The sequence below is a fragment of the Microsporum canis genome, genomic scaffold, assembly GCF_000151145.1.
Source record: "Microsporum canis CBS 113480 supercont1.8 genomic scaffold, whole genome shotgun sequence".
Lineage (NCBI taxonomy): Eukaryota > Fungi > Ascomycota > Eurotiomycetes > Onygenales > Arthrodermataceae > Microsporum > Microsporum canis.
The window spans coordinates 82890-106843 of NW_003299162.1; the positions used below are offsets into that span (position 1 = coordinate 82890).

The 23954-nt window shown below is 47.5% G+C and overlaps 10 protein-coding genes across 10 annotated transcripts; 3 read left to right on the forward strand and 7 right to left on the reverse strand.

Moving 5' to 3' along the window:
• Nucleotides 1-125: 125 nt before the first annotated feature.
• On the reverse strand, nucleotides 126-6202 carry MCYG_07959 (Ab1-133; the record flags this gene model as incomplete). Its single annotated transcript, XM_002842830.1, has 6 exons — nucleotides 126-251; nucleotides 316-1755; nucleotides 1809-2097; nucleotides 2272-4095; nucleotides 4146-4722; nucleotides 4837-6202. The coding sequence occupies 6 exons, from the start codon at nucleotides 6200-6202 to the stop codon at nucleotides 126-128; spliced, it is 5622 nt and encodes a 1873-aa protein (XP_002842876.1).
• Nucleotides 6203-7280: 1078 nt separating this feature from the next.
• On the reverse strand, nucleotides 7281-8320 carry MCYG_07960 (uncharacterized protein; the record flags this gene model as incomplete). The annotated part of the gene is made up of 3 exons (XM_002842831.1): nucleotides 7281-7394; nucleotides 7426-7710; nucleotides 7787-8320. 3 exons carry the CDS (start codon nucleotides 8318-8320, stop codon nucleotides 7281-7283), a joined length of 933 nt encoding a protein of 310 aa, XP_002842877.1.
• A 552-nt stretch (nucleotides 8321-8872) lies between these two features.
• Nucleotides 8873-10251, reverse strand: MCYG_07961 (pen c 1; the record flags this gene model as incomplete). The annotated part of the gene is made up of 4 exons (XM_002842832.1): nucleotides 8873-9114; nucleotides 9174-9279; nucleotides 9331-9873; nucleotides 9940-10251. 4 exons carry the CDS (start codon nucleotides 10249-10251, stop codon nucleotides 8873-8875), a joined length of 1203 nt encoding a protein of 400 aa, XP_002842878.1.
• A 566-nt stretch (nucleotides 10252-10817) lies between these two features.
• On the reverse strand, nucleotides 10818-11716 carry MCYG_07962 (conserved hypothetical protein; the record flags this gene model as incomplete). Its single annotated transcript, XM_002842833.1, has 3 exons — nucleotides 10818-10901; nucleotides 11037-11112; nucleotides 11367-11716. The coding sequence occupies 3 exons, from the start codon at nucleotides 11714-11716 to the stop codon at nucleotides 10818-10820; spliced, it is 510 nt and encodes a 169-aa protein (XP_002842879.1).
• A 688-nt stretch (nucleotides 11717-12404) lies between these two features.
• On the reverse strand, nucleotides 12405-13295 carry MCYG_07963 (V-SNARE; the record flags this gene model as incomplete). The annotated part of the gene is made up of 2 exons (XM_002842834.1): nucleotides 12405-13038; nucleotides 13102-13295. 2 exons carry the CDS (start codon nucleotides 13293-13295, stop codon nucleotides 12405-12407), a joined length of 828 nt encoding a protein of 275 aa, XP_002842880.1.
• A 434-nt stretch (nucleotides 13296-13729) lies between these two features.
• MCYG_07964 (TRAF-type zinc finger protein) lies at nucleotides 13730-15411 on the forward strand (the record flags this gene model as incomplete). Its single annotated transcript, XM_002842835.1, has 4 exons — nucleotides 13730-13740; nucleotides 13967-14483; nucleotides 14579-14684; nucleotides 14708-15411. 4 exons carry the CDS (start codon nucleotides 13730-13732, stop codon nucleotides 15409-15411), a joined length of 1338 nt encoding a protein of 445 aa, XP_002842881.1.
• Nucleotides 15412-15438: 27 nt separating this feature from the next.
• MCYG_07965 (uncharacterized protein) lies at nucleotides 15439-15926 on the forward strand (the record flags this gene model as incomplete). The annotated part of the gene is made up of 3 exons (XM_002842836.1): nucleotides 15439-15556; nucleotides 15584-15713; nucleotides 15761-15926. 3 exons carry the CDS (start codon nucleotides 15439-15441, stop codon nucleotides 15924-15926), a joined length of 414 nt encoding a protein of 137 aa, XP_002842882.1.
• Nucleotides 15927-15989: 63 nt separating this feature from the next.
• Nucleotides 15990-16715, reverse strand: MCYG_07966 (uncharacterized protein; the record flags this gene model as incomplete). Its single annotated transcript, XM_002842837.1, has 3 exons — nucleotides 15990-16278; nucleotides 16336-16472; nucleotides 16527-16715. 3 exons carry the CDS (start codon nucleotides 16713-16715, stop codon nucleotides 15990-15992), a joined length of 615 nt encoding a protein of 204 aa, XP_002842883.1.
• Nucleotides 16716-17311: 596 nt separating this feature from the next.
• MCYG_07967 (HET-C domain-containing protein HetC) lies at nucleotides 17312-20019 on the reverse strand (the record flags this gene model as incomplete). The annotated part of the gene is made up of 4 exons (XM_002842838.1): nucleotides 17312-19310; nucleotides 19375-19533; nucleotides 19623-19770; nucleotides 19932-20019. The coding sequence occupies 4 exons, from the start codon at nucleotides 20017-20019 to the stop codon at nucleotides 17312-17314; spliced, it is 2394 nt and encodes a 797-aa protein (XP_002842884.1).
• Nucleotides 20020-22828: 2809 nt separating this feature from the next.
• Nucleotides 22829-23924, forward strand: MCYG_07968 (uncharacterized protein; the record flags this gene model as incomplete). The annotated part of the gene is made up of 4 exons (XM_002842839.1): nucleotides 22829-22981; nucleotides 23051-23104; nucleotides 23163-23195; nucleotides 23258-23924. The coding sequence occupies 4 exons, from the start codon at nucleotides 22829-22831 to the stop codon at nucleotides 23801-23803; spliced, it is 786 nt and encodes a 261-aa protein (XP_002842885.1).
• Nucleotides 23925-23954: the final 30 nt, after the last annotated feature.

A 23954-nucleotide genomic window follows, 5' to 3' on the forward strand; every position in this document is an offset into this window, starting at 1 on the left:
GGAGGGTACTGGCGATGATAACAGGAGTACCCAGGATATTACACTACCATCTGACTGCTTGTTGCTCTCGATGGCCATGGCTAATAGGCTGAGGCAGCGTTCCAACTACTATCTCTGCTAAGTGTTTAATTCTCCATCTCTGTTGCGCGAGTCACTCCACTGACTGCGGTGTGATGTTGTCCACCGATAGATGCGCCGCATTCAGGGCAGCGGGCCAGCTCCATAGGCATGCCACACTCTCCGATGACAAACTAGAAAGGAGTCAGTAAGATGAAGCTGCCACGTTATCACGATTTCGATGCGGTGCCAACTTACAGGGTGCCCGTTCGCACAGTTATACCAATGACCGGAGTGAGTCGCAATACCACGGGGACCGCTGAGCATCGCAGCCTTGATCGCTTCTTTCTCGGCAGAAGTGACTTCTTCATACCATTCTTTCTTCATGGAGGCTATCGATTCTTCGACAATGGCACGCAAGCCCTCAGCGTTGTGGAAGCGGAGTTGGCAGATCTCATGAGCCTTCTCCAGCATCTGCTTTGCCGTGCCGATATACGCTTCAGCTGCGTCCAGGTTTGTTTTGCTAGATCGGCAGAGGTACTCGAATGAGCGTGCGATGCTTGCATAGAAAAGAGACGCTTCAACGGCCAGCTTTGGGAGGTTTTGGATTTCGCATTCCGCGGCGAACTTCTTGCATACTTCGAGAAATGGCGGTGCAAGTGTACCAGGAGACTTGCCGGGGCGTTCGATAGGAATCGACCCCAATCCCTTGGAAATGATGAATTTATTGTCAATGATGAGGTACTCCGTCTTGATCTGCGCCATCAGGCCGCCCATAGTAATCTGGCTGTCACGCGAAAGGGGCAGGGCTACCTCATCAGACAAATTCAGGTTTGCTAATTGGATGTCGACCGACAACCCGGAAGCAGTAACTCTTCTTGCGGCATGAATCGTCGCCTCGTGGAGTTTCTGCGCTGGCTGGCATTTGTCGGCAAAAGCATTCTGAAATGCTACAACGGCTTTCACGAGCTTTTTGGCTTCTTCATTTCCCTCACGGAATGATTGGTTGATAGATAAAGCTTGGGCTGGCGTTAAAGGACGGTCAGATTCAGTAGCTTGCTCCATAGCCTTCTCCCTAGTTTTATGTTGCCGTTTTTGCAATTTGTCAATCCGCCGCTCTAACTCTCGGAGCCCGTCTCTCCCACTCGAGAGAAACCGTTTGGACATCTCATCAATGACGGCTCGATTGACGACCCTATTATATCTCTGTGTTGCAAATTGTCTTACCGAGCATTTGCAGTCTGGGCAGAAAGGAACAGATTGTGCCAAAGCCGTGGATATATCTTTGAGCCCAGTAAACTCCCCTTCTGCATCAAGTTCATAAACCTCGCCCATGCTCATAAGGCCATCCAGAGATTCTGCGGTGAAAAAGTGACCACACCCAAGCACAACTATCGGGCTCTCGTCAACGTCGATTTCCCCGTAGGATTTCATCTCAAGGAAGTCCACTCTGGCGTCAAGTCTAGCGGAGCATTTCTGGCAATAGCCTTCTGCACATTCTTCACCACAAATTCCTGGACATTGGTGTCCGCACGAAAGAGTTTTAGAGCAACGTTTGTTGCATGGAAGGCGGTTGCATGGTGCAGCACAGGGCATTCCACAGCCTCCTTTATGCTCACAGGACCAGGTGCAGCTCTCTATACAGGGCGCACAGGGTTCATGGCAGCGTAGTGGGCATTGAGAATGAGAGCATTTAACCTATACCTGTTAGCATTGGACTTAAATGTCACGCACAAAAAAGATAGACTTACTTCACATGGTGACAAGCACGGCCCACAATCAGTACCGTTATGACATGTCCTGGGACACGTATGGTTGCAGGCTCCGAAGCGTCTTCCACAGATGTTGGTACACTCCTGGTGTTTCTCTTTCTTGTAGCATTTGCTACAAGTCCCGGGGCAGCGGTGGCCACAAGACAAGGATTCCTCACACTTTGTCGGACACTGGAAAGTTGAGGATGACACATCCCGAGAGCAGGGAACTTCAACAATATGATTGCATCCTGGGACTTGCTTCTGGACACGGACACTGCAAACGATGCTATTAATGTCCCGCAGTCGGTAGCAAGGAACTGCATCTTTAGTGTGATTGCACGGAAGAAGTACATTGTCGATCTTTATCATGCAGAGTCCACAATCCTCCCCACAAGTTTGCTTTTGACAGCTATGATTGCATGGAGAATGCAGTCGCTGACAAGGCTGTGGACATTTAAACACTTCGTGCATGCTGTCCGAGTGACATCGGGCTAAACATTTATGGCCACAGGTGGTCAAACGCCTATCGCAAGGCAATTGGCATCCACCTTCCGGACTGAATTTCTCAAAGTCTAGAGGCTCGGAGACTCGCATAACTGTATCCATATGTCGAGAGCAGCAGAGTCCAATCTCCTTTCCAACCGAATGGCTGGCTTCAAGTAATCCAAGGACATGAGCCCACATTGGTATGTTCGAGTAAGTGTCGGCATTCCCGATCAAATACATGCCATGTTGAGCACGGCTGAGAAGGACGTTGATGCGATTTGTCGTTCTGAGAAATCCTACTTTTTTCTCCTTATTGCTTCGTACTAGTGAGATGATTATGATTTTACTTTCCTCTCCTTGAAAGTTGTCAACGGTTGCTATACGAAGGAACTCGCTAAGTTTCTTCTTCGTAAGTGGTCTTATCTGTCTTTTCGTAACATCTCTCAGATCTTCTTCTAACGGGGAGTCTTCGTCGAACCCATCCTTCGCTAGTGTCTCTTGGTCCCGATCACTTAGCACAATTTCAAAATCGTTCCGCAGTTTTGTTCTTAGTTTTTGCAATTGTCCTGTATACGGCGTTAAAACTGCAATATCTCTGCTGTTATAGACGCCTTGCCGAACAATATGACGAACGAGAGAATGTGTCATGTCCACTTCCCAATCGTTACTATGTGACTTTTGGTGCCGATCTGTACCTGCAGAATTTTCCATATTCTCATGATCTAGCCAGAAAACATTATGTCGCATACCGACGACATCAGGAAAGGTTTTTGTAGATGGATGGTCAATAAGGCGAGGGTAGAGGGTCTCCCGGATCAAAGTAGATATTTCAGGGCGCATACGTCTTTGTGTGTCTAATTGTGCTACTGGGAATGGAGTTCGTCCGGGCTCCCCAACCGAGAGTCGTTCAAACTGGCTCCGGTCAAGCTGGTACAGTCCTCCTTGCTTGCTTTCAAGCGATAGTCCATAATTGTTGATCTGTGGGCGTAGTTGTTGGTGATCGCCTATTTGGATGAAATGCTCGACACTGGGCAGTAAGGCTGATATCATATGGGGTTCCATGACCTCTCCGGCTTCTTCACAGATAACCACTTTGCTTCGTATATGCCGAAGAACCGAAATTCTTTTGGCAAGCCCCGTTGTGGTGACGCCAATAACATCCGCAGTCTCGAGAACTCTTCTGTCAACCTCGTCGTGTATTCCGCCTAAGTGTTCGTAATGCTTATGGGAATCATCCACAAGCTCAAACAATTGATCGGTATTGATTTCGTGAAGCTCTTGCATCCAAAATTCAATTAAGAGCTGCCTTTCACGAACCGCCAGATTGAAGATGCTCTCGGTGTTAGCACGGATCAGGCTTTCGCGGATAATGGTATCCTCGTCTGATGAGAATCTTTCCCTAAACTGTTGTGGTGTTGAACCCTTGCCCCAGATGTCAAATGGGTCTTTACCCATAGTCTCGTAACCATCCTCATCATACTGGGAAAATTGTGAAAATATACGTGGGTATCGCTCTTTGATATGATTCTTGAGGTGGTTCCAGTTGCGTCTCTTCTGCATAGGACGTAAGGAGGCGAGTAGTTTTGTAATATTGGGCTCGTTGTTCCTAAGAGCCCCATACGTTTTGGCAGCTAGATACCGTTCGGTCTTCGTCTTCCCTTCGCTCTGTGACACAATACGAAGGTTTTTACCCTCCAGAACCTTTGACTTGCTCTGGCCTCCAATCCGGATGATCTTCTCTACGCCGGCTTGTACAAGTTCCTCGAGAAACTGATCCAAGGCATGATTCGTGTAGCATCTAGCGAAAAGTTAGCCATTATCCCTTGAGCAATAAGATTAGCAGCTTACACGACTACTACAGGTCCTAATTTGGATTTCTTCTTACAGGCCAAAAGAACCCTCATAAGACGGATACCAATAAACGATTTACCCGTACCCGGTGGACCTTGTATAAAAGCATACTCGCGCGTCAAAGCCGCCGCGAGTGCTTGACACTGGCCGTGGTCAAGCGTGGTCCGAGTTTCAAGCTCACGAATAACGGCACTATCACCAGGCGAAGAATCAGGGCTGAAGGAAAATCGGTCACTCTCCCTAGTGAGAATAGAATCCAGTGGAAAAGAATAGCCTCGACCACGAGCATAAAGTGGCGGGGGAATAAGTGCTGGTCCTCCTGAGGTTGTAGCAATTTCGGGTAAAATCCACTGTTGGAACGGTAGATAACTAGAACGTTGCAAGTCCTGGAGGGTTTTCAAAATAGGCATGAATGTAGCAGGTATTATTCCTGGAAATTCAATCAGAATTCCGTTTATACCCCGGCAGCTTAATTCAGTTAATAACCCAAAATTTGCCTGGTTGCGAGTGGCCAGCTTGGTGTTGATTGTTGAAATGTATTCGTGTGATCCTAAGTTGAAAGCTGCATTGGGATCTGTATCTTTCTTACTCACTGTAAGGAACAAGATGGAAGGCCTGCCAGAGATAATAGTGACAAAACACAGAAGAATACCTTCTTCAAGGCGTTTTGAGTCTTCCCACCACTTACATCTATTAGATGCAGACTTCCCTCGAAGAACAGGAAGCTGGCTGAATGAGACTTGGGCTTCGATGCCTTCTTTTTGTTTAAAGGTGACATAGCGGATATGGGCATTGGGGTATGCGTATGCTCGCATATCCCCAAGTGGGAGCTTCCAGTTCTTAAGCAATGACGTATCATCACCGATAGCATGTATCAATATCCCAAGAGCTCCTTTTAATTCTCCAAAAGTGTCATGCCGAAGAAGGCGGAATAATGTATCTATGTGACGCTCTGCGGCATTTGTGATGAAGTGAGGCTGATCGCGATCAGTCGTTGGTAAATAGTCTGGCTGGTCACTGCGGATCTCTTCTTCTGTTGGAAAGATCTTGATCTTTGTTATATCGGCATTGTCATTATCATGGCGTGTGCCTGGTATGATGATAGGTCGTGGATATGATGATTTAACGGTGGTAGAAACTCCATCAACCGTGAGGACCTCGGTCTCCTTGTCTTTTAGAAGACCAGTAGCCCGTCCAATTCGAGCTCGAAGCTCAGTAATGCCAACCTGAACCCCAGAAGACTTTGCGTCAAACTCAAGGACTGCTGCAACTTTTTCCAAAGAATCAACCAATTTTGGTATGTCATCGTGGTAGATAGCTCGTTGCTCTCTCTTCAGGAGCTCACGCAATGCAATTCCCATAGCAATAAGTGTAGTTTCAGTGGTGGTTTTCGATACTGTAGAGTCGCCGTAAGCCATCTCGAGATTATTGCAAAGGCGAAGAAAGAATTCCACTGCTCTTTGGCCATTGGCCCCGCTGATGAAGTTATACAGCCCTCCAACAGCTGTATCAACAGATAAACAGTCTAGAATAGCAGGATGTGTGATAACTGAAAGGAAAGGTTGCGAGAGATCAACGAAGGTTTGATATCCACTACCATGAGATCTCATACTCAAAAGAGTTTGAATATGTTCGCGGCCATAGTAGTCATCAGATTCCAGGTCTCGTGGAAGCATTTGTTTCCAGTTTCGATCAAACCCATCTAAGATGTCGAGGGCACCAGTCCATAGGCGTTTGATAGTAGCGATATCATTCGTTATTGGAGGATTCTTGATGATTTTCTTCCATGAATTATAGTTCTCTCTCTCTCTTCTTCCTGTTGGAGAATCTGAGTTTTCCTTGGTTTGCTCTTTGCTGGAATTTGATATATCGTGGGAATAAGTGCACTTATCACCATAAGGACATTTTTTTCCATGTTCGATGAATCGACAGAGCTTGTTTTTAGCTTCCCCCTTCTCCGGCCTGTTGTATTTTTTATTTTCTTCTTTTTCCGGGCCCTTTTTGTGAGGCTTGCCCATCCACCGCCTGGCAGCAGGCCTGCCTGGAGTCGCCATAGGGTACGCCGTTCACCTAAGCCGATGTAAAAGCGGTTAGCCGAACTGGCAGATGCGGAAGATATCCAGTCAGAAGCTGAAGGAGGAGGATAAGAGCATGAAAAGAAAACTCACTTCGTGTGGTGCTTATAGATATTCTAAGTTTAAAGCCTTAACTTTGCTTTGTATGTCGGTAGCGGAACTTCCCAGAGTTTAGCGTATTGCTAGCAGCGTTCGTTCATGCGTGGAGCTTCTTCCCTTGTTTCTCGGATTTATCGTGCAGGACGGAGTAGAAGACGAGGCCTCATATTTATATCCCCCACCACCACCTACTTTCATGTCACTGTAATTTTTAATGCACTTACAGGACCATACACAAGCTGGCCAGATATATATGTCACCAGCAGATACTATTGGCGACTGGTAGCAAACGGGAGCAAGCAGTTTTGTTGAAAATTACCGCCTGCCGAGACGATCAATTACAGCTTGTATTTTATAGCCCCGCCTGCTCAGCTCTGCTGACTAAGTGTTACTCTGGGTCGCCAGGCAACAAAGGATATTTTGATGCTGAGCAGTACAAGCTCTTCCTAGTAAATGAGCCACTGCTTCAAATACTCAGGAGTGAATCTTGCTGTTGCAAGGCGTCCATGATTGACATCGATGACGAGGATTGCCCGTTCACCATCCTTGACATGACTAGTTGAAGTCACTAGCATGGCAATGCCTTTTTTTCTAATTGAACATATAGCCTCCATTCTCTGGAAGCTGTTCTTTGGCCCTGATCGGAAAGCTCACTGTCGTATAGGAGGCAAACGCGATGGCCTCTGCGTGGGTGGCGATATTTTCGTCTCTCAACCTCCAACTGGACAGCCTGTACACTTGGTAGGTGACTGCCTAATAATGCTCTTTCAAGCACAGTCTCCGGCTAAGAATCACTGCTTGCTGAGCATATATATTGGTATATCCACGCAACGGGTGGCTGAGTGTGTATATTTTGAAATCCCAGTGGAGATGTCTGGATAGCCGCTGGTCGATTCATTGCAACCACAAGTTGTAGCGCGGTAGACACGGTTATAATAGAACCCATTTACAAGTTCTTTCATTGGGAATATTCAGAAACAGGGTCTGGCAAAGGAAACTGTTCCCGGTCCACGCGCACTCCAGGCATGTAGAATAATGACGGGTCGAGGTTTAGCGCCGGGTATTCGGGCGCCTATATCACAAAAGGAGCTCCAACGCATAACCAACTTGCGGCTGGCCTCAAAGAGTGCGTATGTGTTTTCAACTCCCTCGTCGCCTGGTATATCTATCCAGGGCGCAATGTTGTACTCGGGATTGTGCCACGAGCTGATTATCGCATATTTAGCGAAGCTGCACGGGAGTATGCTTGTTTCAGAGAAGTCAATAATGGTGACACGTCCGTCGTCGCTGATAATGAAGTTTCCAGGATGGATATCCGAAAAGCAGAAGACCATGGGTTCGTTAGAGAGCCCTTTCAATCGCAGTTTAGATCTTGCTTTTTCCAAAAACTACACATATCTATGAGTATGATGTTTTGAAATACCTAGGAGCAGATATACGTTAAGGATATTGAGTAATACGTACCACATTGAGATGCTGCTCGAGCTGATCAGTGTTTTGGTAGCGCCGAGGGGCCTCCAGATCCAGGAACATGATATGACTAAAAACTCCATTATCAAAGGCAGACGGGGGAGCCTTTGGGGGAATGGGAATGCGCAGCAACTCCTGTACGCCCGCAGCCATGTGTCGGTATACCGCCTCTCTCTCCGCTGGGACAGAAGTGGACTCGAGTATCTGGGTTCCAGTCCTACCATGAATATACTCCATAACAATATAGGTGACATAGTCGGCCTCAAAGGCGTGGTAAACCGCTGGAACAGCAACAGGAGACCGTAGTCGCAGGAGCTCTTGCCGAGCCAGGGCTAGAGCATGAACTTCATTCCACGTAACTCCATTGCCATACTTGATCCAACACACGGGCCTATCATCGGACGGATAGGCAAGACCCCTAAGAGTTCGACGCCCTCGTTTTGTGCAAACGGCGATGATCTCGGCAGTCGTTGGGAGCTTGACACCAGCAGGCGGGTCTATGCCCCGAAATTCTCTGGACACAGACATGTGGGATGAGGGTGGGTTACCTGGCAGGACTAGTAAACGTAGCGGGCTTCAGAAGAAAGCATCAAAAGAGTCAAGGGATGGAGTCTGTATTCTAGGTGTTTGCCATCAAGAAGACAAGTTCTAAACTCCGGCGGAGGCTCTTTGTTGGATTAGTCATGGCCTAAAGTCCCGACACTTTGCCCCATTATATAAGCATGCGGGAACCGTTGGCTAACCTTAAGCTTAACCTGCACCCCGCCAAGTTGCTAAATAACCACTAGTTATATACGGGAGGCCTCTGTATAACCAGATTATCTGGTGGGCAAGTTATAACAAACTCTAACCTGCGCCTTGTACTTAAGCGTAGTTAAGGGAGGTTAGGTGTAGAAAAACTTGCGACGAGGAAGAGAGAGAGAGAAAGTTGCTAGCCATAAGAATATTGAGTATCTATAGATACTGGCAGTAACTAGTACTATATAGAGCTATATGATCCTGTGAATGAAGCATAATACAAGTACTCATAATTCGTAGAAGCCTTGAAATAGTCAAACACTGACGTGTTGGAATAATTGTCTACTGACCGCTGCCGTTGTAGAGAAGCTTGTTGGTGGTGCTGCTACCTGGGTTCTGCACGGGACCAGAAGCCACCTTGATAAGCTCCGCACAGAGATCAGCCGGAGCAATGCCCTTGGAAGCCATGAGTGTAGCACCAACACCGCCAACATGTGGAGCAGCCATGGAGGTTCCCGACATGACCCCGGTGGAGTTGTTAGGGGTAGCGGAGGTGATTCCTTGGCCGGGAGCATAAATTTTCACTATATTAATGATTAGATAAAGATCCAAGAATCGTAAATGGTGGTAAAGGGAGAATTACCAACTGATCCGTAGTTAGAGAACTTTGCCTTATCGTCCCTGATGGTGGTAGCGGCAGCACAGCACACCCCTTCAGCGGAAGCGGGACTCTTGTTGGTAGCATCTTGCTATGTGGGCGTTAGAATGTGATAAAATGTGAATGTGGAGGGCTGACGTACGTTGTCATTACCAGCTGCGACGGAAACAAATATTCCGGCCTTTGCGGTCTTAGTGACTGCCTGGTTGGCTGCTACCACTTTTCCACCACTGATAGACAAATTCAAGACAGCCTTTCCGATGATATTCTTCTTGGTGGCGTCTTCAACACACCACTCGAGAGCTTTCATGATGTTACTCCATAGCCCAGCACCATAGTCATTAAGAGCCTTCACAGCAACTACGTTTGCATTCTTAGCAAGACCGTATTTAGTTCCGGTAGCAGTGGCTGCGGTGTGCGTTCCATGGCCCTGGCGATCATTGTCTTTAGTACCGTTGACAACATTGGTACCCCAGACGGCACGGCCACCGAAGTCGGGGTGGTGGATATCAATCCCGGTGTCAACTCCATAGAAAGTGATACCCTTTCCTGCCCTTTCATCGTACACATAATCACGGGTGCCGTTATGGCGATGAGAGACTCTTCCAAGTCCCCAGGACGGTGCATCCTTTTGGGTGACAAAACCGCTGATGTAAACATAGCGATCATGCTCAACGAAGTCGACCTATGCCATGCGTCCGGTTAATATACCTCGATAGTGCTTCTCGATTAGGTTTCGAGCTTCGCTCACCTTGTCGTTATTAAGGATCTCATCAAGAGTTTCCTGATGGAAAGATCCGCTGTACGCATGCCATCCGTTGATCTTGTATGAATATTTGAAACCGTTTAGGCCGTCAGCACCTCGCCTGCTAACACTCTCACCGTGAAGGTCGGTAGCCCACGTCACATGGGAATCAAATTCAGCAGATGTGACAGAGTCTTTCATAACCACAAGGTAGGAGTTTGGGACAACATCCTTATCATTCGGGGAGCTAAGAAGCCTTGCAGCATCGACAGCTGATAAGGCAGCAAATGCCGTCAAAATCACCTTGAAAAGGGCCATGATGTAAAATCAAAGTGGTTCAGGTTACGACAAAGATATGGCTTGGGTCATGGTGGTTGGGTATATAGTATATATAGCAGAATATTCTGATATGTAAGAGGCCCGGCTTTCGAGAATCTTGGGAAGTTCTTAGGGAAATTTACTCCAGGCCAAAGCAACATTAAAATATGCGTGATTAACCGTCCATCCTCGTATCAGATATGAGTGTGGAATATAAAAGCATAGGCTATTTTGATGCCTTCCATGCAATTGAGTCCTCGCGTTTTTGCATTAATCTCAATCACCATACGATGATCGGCCAGGATATCCCAGGCTGGGACACATCTTAGATAGCAAATTGCCCACTGACCACTGGATCGCCATTTTCACTGCTGTACACAGAAGGGTCAGGCCAATCTGGAAGAACTCTTGCTCTGGAGGTATTGGGAACTGCAACGAGAAACCCTTCAAACTCCATTTCGCTGCCGTGTATCCATAGTTTGTTGCAAGACGCCTTTCCGAGGGAGTCATATAAAGGCCATAGACCTTGCATTTCTCGAGGTGGTTCCGCTTAAAATCATACGGAGTTATCCTCTTGTCGACAAGAGCTCGTTAGTTGTGCCAATGCAAAGTTTCTCCGCCGCGGGAAGGTAATTTTGATATGTACTATACTATGTATGAGGTTCTAGGTTAGGTTAGCACGCGTATTTTATACTTCATATTTAGCCTATTAAATAAGCATACGCTAACCTGGTTGGGAACCGCATATCACAACGCCTTCATTCCATAAAGCCGTGGGAATTCACCAAGTCCAACCGTGCTGACAGTGCTTGATAGACTGCGCAGCGAGAAGAAACCGGACCAGCATCCTTTGGGTTAGGGCTAGTTATCGATATGGCGATGTTAAGGCGATGCGACGTTGCTGGCAATCGAGATAAGGACATTGACTGATCCTAGGAGAGCAACACGGGAGCAACAGGACTTTCTGAAGGGCTGTCCTGTAATATAACGAAGATAGGATAGATTTCCGAATGCACAGCTACTTCTTTAATCGAACTTTGATAGACTGCGCTATAATCTTATCCCAGTAGCGTAGCCAGAGGTCCGCTCACTGCAAAACTTGAGCATCTCTCAACGCATTTATGGCTTCACCAGTCCATTCTTGACATCGACGAATTGGCTCCAGGGGAGATAGCCTCTTTGCGCCTTCGAACTGCTTTTTGGGAGGCGGAATACTTTCGCATATACTCTGGATTCGACTGTAACTGGCATGCGTAACAGTGCCAATCCCTCGCTTGCTAATGAACGAGGCTGAGCTTTCAGGTTCGTTTTCGGGTCTCTGCTCGAAGGACATGCCGTTCTGTATATTTCCTGTAACCTGGAATAAATGGCCAGTCTTTTCGCCGGATTCATTGGTCTCGACAAAGATGGCGTGGTGGTTGCGGGGGAGACCGCCAGAGACGATGAGGTAGACAGGATACGACATCTTGCGGTGGGCTTTCAGGGTATCAAGAATAAAGTAACAATATTATCTATACGTCGTCGTCAGTTGTTCGGTGTGAATGTAGAGCGTAAGTTCCAAGTTAGCATGGCATGCTAGTACTTTTAGGATGGTGGCTGAAAATAGATAGTTTTTCCCAACTACCAACGTCAAGCAAAGTTGACAGTGGAGGGCGATGCACAATTAGCAGACACAACAAGGCCATAATTATCATCGAATAATCGACTAAGCTATTGGACATTTTAGAGTATGATCGCATCTTAGCAATTGTATCATACTAGAAGAGCCTCGCGTCATAAGTGCAAATTTAGGGATTAAAATGGTTAATTCAATAGAGCTAGTAATAGGAATTCTGTGTGATGAAACGAACCGAGCTAACATACGTTGCTATGAAAGGTATATATATGCGCGAGTAATGGACAATAGAAAGGAACAGACAAAAAGAAAGAGATATGTACGGTGTAGAGTAACGCCAGTTATTTTCCCAAGATAACACCCTAAAACGACAAAGGAAAGGCCAGCTAGGGCCATAAGCTTATAGTAGGCAATGCACTCCAAGATATATGGTAATAAAACAAGAAACAAGCAAAGTGGGCAAGGTAGCTAGGCAACTATCCTTGGATTTCGTGGGAAGCGTCAATGAGAGACAGAACAGAAAAACGACATAGATCGATCACTTAAGAATCACGATCAAGATCACCAGCACAATGATCAAGCCGATGATGGTCATCAGGCTCTTGTTTCCCTTGGACTTTTCTCTGAACCTGCCAAGGCTCCTTCGTGCGCCATCCAGTCGCCCCTGATGTCTATCAACATGGCCATCCATGTCATCTAGAAGTGCAACTTGGCCCTCCAGCTCATCCCCAATCTGGATACTAAGCTGGTGCTGACGCCCAATCGACTCGCCCAGCCGGTCCAAGTGGTCATCTTGCTCCTGCATAACCTGAGCGTGATAATTATGGATATCCTGGTTCGTAGCCTCAGAAGGGTCAAAACCAGGTTGTGGCGAGTCAGAGTATGGCCTGAGTAGGGCTTCGCGGTTAGGATCATGTTCTTCCGCACTTGCGGTTAATGTGTCCGTGAAACGAACAGATTTAGAGACCGGGTGCTGCGGTGTGGGGTGTTTGAGGATCGACGGAGTGCTGCTAGCACGAATAAAGTCTTCAGCCAATTCGGCATTGTTTGGCTGGACGGATGATGGGGCTAGTGCAGATGGGTTGTTCTCGTCGCCCCCGTGGAACTGTCGTGAGAGATCCTCGTACTGGGCTCTTAAAGAGCTGGTTTGTTCTTTGAAATCATTTGACGACCTATGGGGGGGGGAATATTAGTGGAAATTACGTTACAATGAAGCGATATTGCGAGGTGCTTACGAATCTCCAGCTGCGACCAGCCTCTGGACCTCCCTTTCGGCTGATTCCAGGCCCTCTCGCAATGACTCTAGAGAGCGGGATATCTCTCCATCCTGTGCGTTGGGTTCAAGTTCAAGGGATATCGCCCTTTGTCGCTCCAGCAGAGAGAGCTTTATGTGATCCGCCAGAAGGAAAAGCTGAGATGGATTGCTCATGGTCGATAAACAGGCTGGAATGTTTTGGACCTTATAAATCGTCAATATCCAAGAGAAATAGCTTGTACTGTTCCGCAGAGTGTATAAGTAGAATCGGTAGAGCTAGCTTTGGCTATTGAACCAGAATAACCAGTGCCCTCAATCTCATCTTCTGTTCTATCTATCAAAAAAGTCCAGAGTCCCAATGAAGTTGATGCCTTGGAACTCTTCCTGAAGTCGATATTGACTTTATGCACGGGCCAATCCCATTCAAGATTTCACGTGATAATATATGACTAATAAAACTTGGCAATACACTAACCCAAAATGGGAAGGTTCATCATTTGCGTGCCGCATATCACATGACAAATATGACTAAGCAATATCACGTGTAATTTGGCTGTTTGATCATCTTGAAAGTCGGCAATTTTGTTGGTTTTGATACATCGAGAACGATGACGGCGATGTCAGTGAACCATTCAAACACCGCAGCTTTGCTTCCGGAACCTCGTTCTGATGGCAGACGGGGATACACCTATGCTCCTCTGGGACTGATCCCTTCAACCGCCTGAATTCCTACCGAAGCTGCCTGAACCAGCAAACAACAACCCCCCGCTAGTCACCCCTCGGGTTTACACGTTCGAGAACGCCGTTCACATTTCTGACCGCAGCGCCGAGCTGAGAGAATACAGTATGGAGCCTGACACTTGCGACATCTCCATAGACCTTAGGTCTCTCGAAGCTGTGTCTGAATATAATACGAATCTGATGTGTCTGGTCTGCCATTGCCCGTTCATCACACCAACAAGGCTAAGATGCGACCACATCTTTTGCCGGTCTTGCCTGGATGCCTGTATCAAGTCCTCGAGTGACCTGAATCAGTTCACTCAACCAAGTGAATTCCTCTGTCCTACCTGCCGCACACCAACAAACGCGACCTACACGACCGTGCCGCGACTTATCGTTGCCATGTGTGATGATATACTGGTAAAGTGTCCATATCATGCCGAGGGCTGCGCCGAGACCATCCAGCGTGGACACGCGCAAGTTCATGTGAACAAATACTGCGAGTACCGTTGGATGCCTTGTCCGGATGCGCAGTGTGATAAAAAGATACGAAAGAAGGACCTGGGTTCGGAAAGCCGATGTTTGCATACTCTTGTTGACTGCGGGCAGTGTGGGGAGTCTGTTATGGAACTTGATTTTGAGGTTTGTGCCTACAGCTCCTATGCGGTCTTGGCATGACCGTGGCTAACGAGTGCTTTATCTTCAGGAACATACTACAAACTTGTGTCCACGAATAGAATCGATATGTCCTGATTGTGGGGAGGCATTCTTCAAAATCCATCATAAAGACCACGAAGAGAATTGTTCGAAGGCTACTGCACTATGTAGTGCTTCAAAATATGGGTGTGTGACACGATTGCCAAAAGCTGAGCTCGAGGAGCACGAACAATCCTGCCCACTAGCCAGGCTAGGACCGTACCTCGAAAATCAAGCGGCAAAGCTCGAAACCATGGACTCCACCATCCGACAGCTGAAACAACAGAATTCCCTTCTCGAAGACAGCATTGCTAGCCTGCGGTCTGCACTCGCACAGTCGACTTCTCGCCCTCCATCAAGAGTGCAATTGGCTGCAAATGTTGGGAATGAAACCACTAGCCTTCCATTACCCGACCCACACAGGAGCGCTTCTCCATCGAGAGACGCTCGCTCAACATCCCCGTCGGCTAACTCCTCAGCTCCCTACCATAACAATACAACCACGTACCTCCTTTCAATCCACGAGGCCCTGCGGGAGGAGGTGCTGCAGCTTACCACAACAGTCGCAGACCTTGAAGCACGTACAAATATATCGATGATGAATGATAATCTTCGTGTGAGGGAAGACATGGCCCATCTCACCGCCGGACTTAACACGGTCAGGATGCAGGTCCACCTGCTCATGAACTCTCGACTACACCACAACCAGAGGACGCCCATCAACGCTCGTGCTTCTTCAGCTGCCGGCAGCAGTACTAATGGAGGAAGTGTGGAAGGCCCCTCTGGACAAACCAGGATTTCCACGACCGCCGGACTCGAGCCACAGAGAGGCCGACGACCAAGCGATAGTGGCTGGGAAGGGACGAAACTATGAACACATTTACTTTTCCATCAACGAATTATGGGCACTGACGAGTTTTTCTTATTTCATTTTCCGGCTGGGCTGGCGCAAGAAGTTCCCCCTGTATATCGATTTCATGGAATTGGGGCTTTGTACTTGGTGTATTATAGCATTCGCGGTAATATTTAATAGCGAGCACGCATAGCAATCAGGGCTAGATTTGCCATGTTATACTGCACTACATGCATTACTATGACGATAACTATGGAAGAGCGGAAGCTATCGATACCATCGTCCCTAGCGATCATCGAACGATCGACGCCACGAGCCGTGCCGCCTCTTAATATCATCCACATGGTGGAACAAGCCTTTACTATGTAAGCTTATCTCCTTTTAGCCGGTTGTCATCGTATATCTCTATGCCTGCAGCAGAAACGAAAGATCTATTAATAATTACTGGTACTCTATCTCTTGCATCAGAAGTAAAGAGTAATGATCAAGCAGTCATTCCACACGTTATTAAGATATCGTCATGCAGCCCTGAATAAGCATCACAAACCAAACAAGTATATACAGTGGTAAAAGCCCTTTAATCCCTAAGATAAAGCTCCCTAGAGAGCCAACATGACACCCACAACGGCAGCACCGCCGACAAGAGCCAAGTTAGACATGCCCGTCGACTTGGGGGCGCCGTTCGGCTTCCCAGTCTCCTGCGGCTTTCCAGTCTCCTTCGCCAGCTTCTCTGCTCCAGATGTGATGATGACGGGGGCGGGAGCAACTTCTGATCCGGTAATAGTGGAAGTAAATGCTGAACTCGTGCTGGTCCCAGCGATAGCGACAAAGTACGATGCGCTACAGATGGCAGTCTGCGGTTTAACGGTACATCCGATTTGGATGGAGCTGGTTCAAAGCGTGTTAGCATGACAAACTCAGCAGAGTAAAGAAAAAGAGACATACGTGGTGATGCCGTTGTACGTATCCAGAGTGTCGTATCCAATAGTGTCGCTACCGTAGGTGAAGGTCTGCTGAAATTCAGTCTTGCAGGCCTCTTCTACAGGGGCGATGCAGGCGGCGATAGTAGTCAACGGAGGTTTCTGGCGTAGGGTCAGTTATCTTTCCTTCCTCTGTCAAGGAAAAAGAAGACTTACAATTTCAATCACTGATGCATATAAATGAACAGGGTCCGAGTCATCTGCCCCTATAGGGCCATATGGCATGGTGATGGTAGTATAGGAAGCAGAAGCGGGAGTGCTGGCGGTGGAGGAAGAAGAGGCAGCGGCAGCGGCAGCAAGGCCGAGATGCGCAAAGAGGGACAGGAAAAGGGCAGATTTGGCCATCATAGCTAGCGATAGACTGCAAGGGCAACGAGAGTGCCGGTTATACTAGTTACTGGTAAGTTATGAAGTTGAGAATAACGCAGCAGCAAAACCGGGAAGAAACGCTTCTTTTTATAGCAAAATCCTCCAGGACGAACTGCGGAACCACGGAGATAACTTACTACAGGACTCAGGGGTCTCCGGCGCTTCGCTAATGACTATTTATACAACTGTTGGAAGTGTCGGCATCCATCCACAGTGTGGTAAAAAAACGGTCTTATTTTACGATGAAACAATTTGAGCAAAGAATCCTCGGGCCCACAGAGAAAAGCAATAAAAAACGATTAGTTGCTCGCTTAGAGAGAAATCCCTGGTTGATACATGTTATTGTAGCATTATCGTAAGCATGCGAGTTACATGCGGTGCGACGTGAAAGAAAAGGCCCTCCTCACAACTGTTGGTTTGAATGTTTGTTTGTGGCATGACAAGTTTGGCTGCTTGGCCCCTTTTCAGCCTCAGGGCCTGCTCGTTTTTCCCGGCTATTTTCCGTAGCCTCCACATTCATACCCCCGTTTCCGTGCTTTCTCCGAGTATTAGAGTCTGTACATGGATCATGGCTAGTACTGTCGAGGGTGGCTGTACCCGCTGTTGCTGCCTGGGCCATAGTAGTAGTCATAAGTATGTGCTCCCTCGCTAGGTGGTTGGTAGACGGCACCCTCTCCCTGCTGGTGATAGTGCTCATATCCCGCAGGAGGGGCCATTTCGGGCTGGGGCGTTGTGCTTCTTGATGCCGGGTGCACTTCTGGTGCGATACCCCTGCTGTTTTCGTCGCCTAGGTCCCTTTTCCGGCCCCCTGATCCTGACAGGAATCCCCCTATTTTGCCTATATTTGACGCACCTGGGATGGGAAGATGAGACAACTTATCCCATGGGATAGATGACGCTGCCGTTGAGTGGCTGTGGCCTCCTGATTGCTGTGGGTGGGAGCCGCCTGATCCTGCGAAGCCTGCGAGAGCAGAGAGACCCGGTATGTTCGATAGTGGGTTATTACTACTATGAGAGCTACCACCACCACCACCCTGGTGAGGATACGACTGTCCGTATGGTTGCGAGTTGTAGCTCTGTTGAGGCGGTTGATGAGCTTGGTGGTGATACATTGGTTGCTGAGCACCGACTGTGTTGCCGTATCCATGTCCAGACCCATGACTGTGACTGTTTCCATGCAAATGAGGGTTTCCTCCTTTGTGGTTCTTCCCTTCTCTCACGCTCTGTGCGTTGAGGATTGTATCCAGGCTTGCGCCACCGTCAGGTCGAGAACGTGCCCAGTTCTGCACCGCCTCGAACATCGTCCGATGCGCTTCGTTGTTCATGTCTCGTAGCGCTGGGTGGTGGAATACTCTCATGCAGTCGGCGAGCACATCGTCAACCGGGATATCGACGTGCTGCCACGCATACATCACTCGGGGCACTACATACTTCAGGATCGCAGCCGCGACGTGTCCGGCCGGCTCGTTGAGAATATTGGAGAAGTGGTCCTTTGAAAGAAGAGAATGGGTCGGGTCGGTGCACATGGGATCTGTCCATGGCTCATACTGATGTTGTTCAGATGTGCTGATGACCCCAGACGATCCGGTCTGTAGCTGGGAAGTTGCCACTTTTATAAGCGGCCGGATGAAGGGAGACAGGAGGGAGAAAACGAAGACGCTCAGTGTATCTGTAATCTTGTCCACAAGAGACTCTAGACCAGGAATCTTCGACACGACGGCAGAGATTCTCCTCACAACGTTGTCTCTGAAGACGAGGATCGGGTAGATCTGAGAAACCGTCTTTTGAGGGTCAATACTGGGCAAGCCACCCGGTCCAGCAGCCCGAGAGGTTTGATCAAATCCACCGGTCGCACCGTACGTTTGTCCGTCATTTACACCTCTAGAGGCTCCTCCGTATCCGTACCCGGCGCTGTTGTTAGCCTGTGCCTGTGCCTGAGACTGAGCCTTCAACTTCTCAGCTTCAGCAATAAGATCACCCATTCCGGGGACCTTGGACAGTAGGCTCGTCAGAGTGTTTACTGAGCCAGTAGTGGCGCTTCCCACCTCTGCATTCTCGAGCGTGTTGTCCAGCTCGTTGATCTCAGACTGCGTAACATGGTCGGAAGCCTCACCCAGCACTGAGTGAAGGAAATCAACCATGCCAAAGGTGCCAGTTACAAGTGGGAAGATATGTTTACCACGAATGTTCATCATTGTGTTGGTTCCCGTGTGCGGGAAGACATTGAGCATGCCCATCTCCCGCAGTACAAGCTCACAGTAATTTGTATGGGCGCCAAAGTCCTCCAGCGTATGCAACCCTTGACCAAGACAGCGCAGAGCTTCGTACAAATCCTCATCTTTACCCTTACGCAAATGGCCTCCGTTGATGTACTGTCTAGCAAAATGGATGCTGCGTGCGAAACTGTATTTCACGTACCCGGCACTCGTAGCCCAGTTTCCTCGTTCGTTGGCAATGTAATTCTTCATACCAGTCTCACGGTCAATATCTAGTTCGACTTGCTGGACAGGACCGCGTAAGCGAGGATCGTACTGTCTTGCATCTGCATCATCGGCATAGCCTTTTGGATTACTGCGGATAGATATTAGCAAGATACTCCAAACCATCAACCAGGTCTCTCTAGATCAAGGCATACTCGATGTGCTCTTCCGGTCGATACACGCCAAGTCGTTCAGAAGTGACTTCAAATTCGGCGGTGGCATATCCGAATGTCATGAAGGACAAGACCCATACAAGAATACGCACAGTGTCTGATTGCACACTTTTCAGCGTCCCGACATCAACAGCTTGCGAGCTGTAAAAGAAGCACAGTCAGTAATGACAAAATTAACAAGTAGACGAAATCTCCTGATCGAGAGGAACTGCACATAACTAAAGACTCACTAATCTCGTAGCCAGTTTCCAAAGTACACCCTCTTCACCATGTTCGTGGTCCATTTGTGACCTTTGATGAATGCAAGGGTCTTGATAACATCTTCGATATCTCCATGACGCCAATTCTTGCCCTCGATGGCTGAGACAGATGCAATATCTAGTGACAGGGCATATCAATGTCAATAATGTGTGCCAACCCACGCAATGAGGGGTTTGGTTTGATAAGAGATTTTGATATCGGGAACATCAGGAAGGCGACGATATAATTCTCTGAGGTCTATCTCTCTCTCTCGTAAAATTGCAGGGATTATTGCTCACTTCCAGCTCCAAAGGCCTCTACTCTCGCTGGCAAGACGACGAGCAAGACGGCGATAAGCAAAATTGTGGTGGTGGGGTTGAATCCCATGTTGATGCCCTGACGGTGATGGAACCAACCAAGAAATAAACAGCTGTTATACCTGAAAATAGATAATGATAGTGACGCCGAATGTAATATCCCGTAAAAAAACAAAAGGGATCGTAGCTGTTTGGTTATGGTCAAAAAGGCGTAGATGTTGATGGTTCGTACTTTTGGTGGCTTGGAGGTTGCGGGCATAAAAAGTAACGATGCATAAACTGGCTGGCGCTAATATTGATTGGCTGAGGTTTCAGTAGTTAATTTATAACGGGCTATTATTGGGTAAATAAGTGGCTGGGTATGTTTTCTTTTTTTTATTGGTCAATTTATCATCAAAAGATTTATTCACATCTTTTAAACACCTTTTGAATATCAACATCTTTGACCACAAAACATCGTATTGAGGATGGAGGTTTGAGTTTGGTCTGATGTCTTCTGGTTGGCATAATATTCGCCCAGCATGAAAGGGCGTTCAGTTGTCTCCTGTTTTTCTCTCCACAACCAGCGTCTTCTGTTTTTTTCCATGCAGCAACAGTTTGGAGTGCTATCAAGGTCGGCATCAAGGTCTCAATTCTAGTAACAGCAGTGTACATCAAAAGATAACGCTGCATCAAGATCTCGGGATATTTCACGGATGAGCAAACGGATCACCGGCGGGTCTGCACATCCCCTGGAGAAAGTACGATATCTGCGCTCTCACGGTGTCGATCATCTTGTTCATATGCAAGATAATCAATCGGAATCAGTATCAAACTTCGTGTTTTTGGACTATTCTCTATAAATACTGTATAGAGCTGAGCTGGTAGCCTGGAAGGGCGCAACTGGTACACGAAAAATGCTCATTCTTGATACCACGGACACTTGAATACGCAGAATTGCATAGCTCCAAGACCCCATCTCCTTCAATCAAGGTAGATCTCTTACCTCACCATCGCCATTCTCTGTGATGTATGGCCTATTGGAGACATGGCGCTCTCGTCTTCTCCGCCCTTCGCATTACTTGCACACCTTAACCGTGCACATCACTATCAGATGGAGGCATAATGCCGTGAGAACACCAGATGCATGTAATATTATTTGCCTAAAGAGGAAAATGGTTTCAGCTTGGAGCAGAACGGCTGCTGAACCCAGCCTGGTAAATCCGATAGAGATAGAAACAGAGAATCGAGCAAAGGGGGTTTCTCAAGAAACATAAATACCCCCTTCCATCCCACAGCCAAACAATCCAATCCATCCAGCTCGGGTCTTCGGTACAAAAGCCTTTCCGCTTCAAAAACAACTCAAACATCAAACCAAGATGCAGTTCACCAAGCTTGCCACTATCCTCCTCGTCTCCCTTATGGGAAGCGCTGCCATCGCCGCCCCAGCCACCAACAACGCTGCCGTCGATGCTGCCGCTGATGCTACCCCCGCTGTTGAGAAGCGTGGATTCGGCTGCCCCTTCAACGAGAATGAGTGCCATGCCCACGTAAGTTATACTGCCTGCCTTTGACCTCGCCGAGCTTGGACTGACAGATATTTCCATAGTGCCTTTCCATTGGGCGCAAGTTCGGCTTCTGCGCTGGCCCCTTGAGAGCGTGAGTTACATATATGAAGATGACCCCGTTCATGGCTAGTGGGCACGAGCTAACAATATTTAGCACCTGCACCTGTGGCAAGCAGTAAATAATGACAACCCATACCTCCATCCTTATATTCTCAGTGCTTGAAATAGCTATGGATATGGTCTCGTATCGCAAACAGGATCCAGAGGCTCGGCTGTTACCGGAAATTTGAGGGAAACATGGAAGAACAAGAGTTATTTGCTCAACCATATTGTCTGCACTCTTTTTATTACGTTCTCTGTCATTCTTTTTATCCAGATAGATTGGTGTAGTTAGGTAGCTTGATCAACTACTTTCTTACCATTTAATTCTGTCGGACTATTATTTTCTCAGCTATATCTTGAAGTAGGATTCTAGCACCTCTAAAGGCTGAAATTACGTAGTATAAACCCTTACATGATGACCTTTAGCTTGTCCTTTTAAGGAATAACTTATGAGTGTAGAGTTCGATGGAGAGAGTGTAGTGGTGCTCCTGAATGAAATACCATGCATGGCATTCAGAGGCTTTATCGACTGAACCATCAGATTTATATCACAAGAATGAGCTATTTCACGTGAAGATGCTGCATGCCACAGGTCGACTCGGGTCTTCAAATGCCAGACCGGTACCTGATTTGTTGTGACGTCGAACTTTCGCCTTTTAACATTTTTGGCGTAAAAAGATACATTCATTCATCTCATATCAGATGTGTAAGACAGGAACAATTATTTTCGAAGACTTGCCAATTTTTTCCGTCGACCATCCAACAGATAGACAACGCTGTTGAGTCTCGGAACGGTTGGCTCGCGTAGCCAAATGGCCAACCAATTTTGATTATCCAACGTAGGCCTGTATGCATGGGAATCCGGGCTAGCTGGAGGTCCTGCGGGATATACAAATAGTCAAGATGCTATCACATTACCATCCAGTAGTATCCACGGTTGAGCATCGGTGGTAGTTAAAATAATTACGCGTCGAAAGAGACAAATTCACTAGTCAACCAGAGAAGTTGGTTAGCCCGTTTTGAAACAAAGCCTGTTCAACCGAAGTCCCTGATATAGCGAAAAGTGATTTAATTATTATTACCAACAACTCCTGTTCGTCTCAAGTTTGTCTGTAAAGCTTTTTCCTTTCTTTTTTTACACTGCAAAGTATCGCTCAAATATTTACCGTGTCTGCTACCATTCCAGCTTCGGTGTCGCGGCCTCTACCAAAAAAAAAAAAAAAAAGGGACATGAACGCCGACCCTGCCTCAGCTTCTTCAGCGCCCTCGGGTGTCCGCAAGCGTGGGAAGAGGGGTAAGTACTCGAGATGGAAGAACGAAGAAGAGAGACTCTTCAGGCTGCGGACTCAATACCCTACTATGACGTGGAAGGAGTTTCATCGGGTTAATAACTCCCCTGTCCCTAAGTGCGCCCGTCAGCATTGAAACTGATGAAATTTGATATCCATATAGAGATTCTACAGCCATTACACTCCGAGCCCTGGAGTCATATCGTCGAAATATAATGTGAGTTTTTGCATTCTCTTCGTTTGTTGGTGGCAATGCCTGACTCGATTGAACGCAGCATTTATTGAAAGCTGGCTTTACGCTCCCAGAGGTTAGTAGACGCAACTTCATCCGTCAAATCCCTGGTTATGATGTTAAATTAACATTCAAAAGCCGGTATTCCCACCAAGAGACTATACTCCCACGCCAAGTGGTAATTCCATATATAGCGATGATGATGCTGCCACGCACATATCCTTTGAAGCGAACAGCCCTAGCGGCCAGAGATTAGATTATTTTGAGAGGCATTCAGCTAGTGAATCAAAACTAAGGAATCAAGCGGCTCTTCCTATGAAGAGTTATCATAGACCTGGGCCTGTGGACACCGACAGCGACTTTTCAGATACGGGCCCGAGGAATGGCAGGAATCGACCGCTACGAAAACCTCGGAGTGGCGGTTTTGTTACCATCAATGGGGGGTCAGAGACGTCCAACGCGGAGAAATTGAAGATCGAGAAGCAACTAAAAGACGTCGAAGTTGTTGCTAGAGAGATCAAGGCTGCCTGGGAAGACGTCCGTCTAGCGATTCGCGATGTCATGTTCGTCGAGCAGTGGGACAGAGGTGGAATGGGACCCAAAACATCTGCGCTCGAGAGTACAATTGACAGGCTCATCGAGAAATCAGCGACCAGCGAGCCTGCCACTTCGACGAACACCTAAATATCTATATATATTGATACCATTGTAACTAGTTTTTCCTGTTCGTTTACTCGCTCTTGTAGTTAACAGTCAACCAAATCCTTTGGTCAAATAGCTACCAAATACCAATCAAATTCTGTACCGTCAACGAAACCCCCCAAAACCTGGCCAA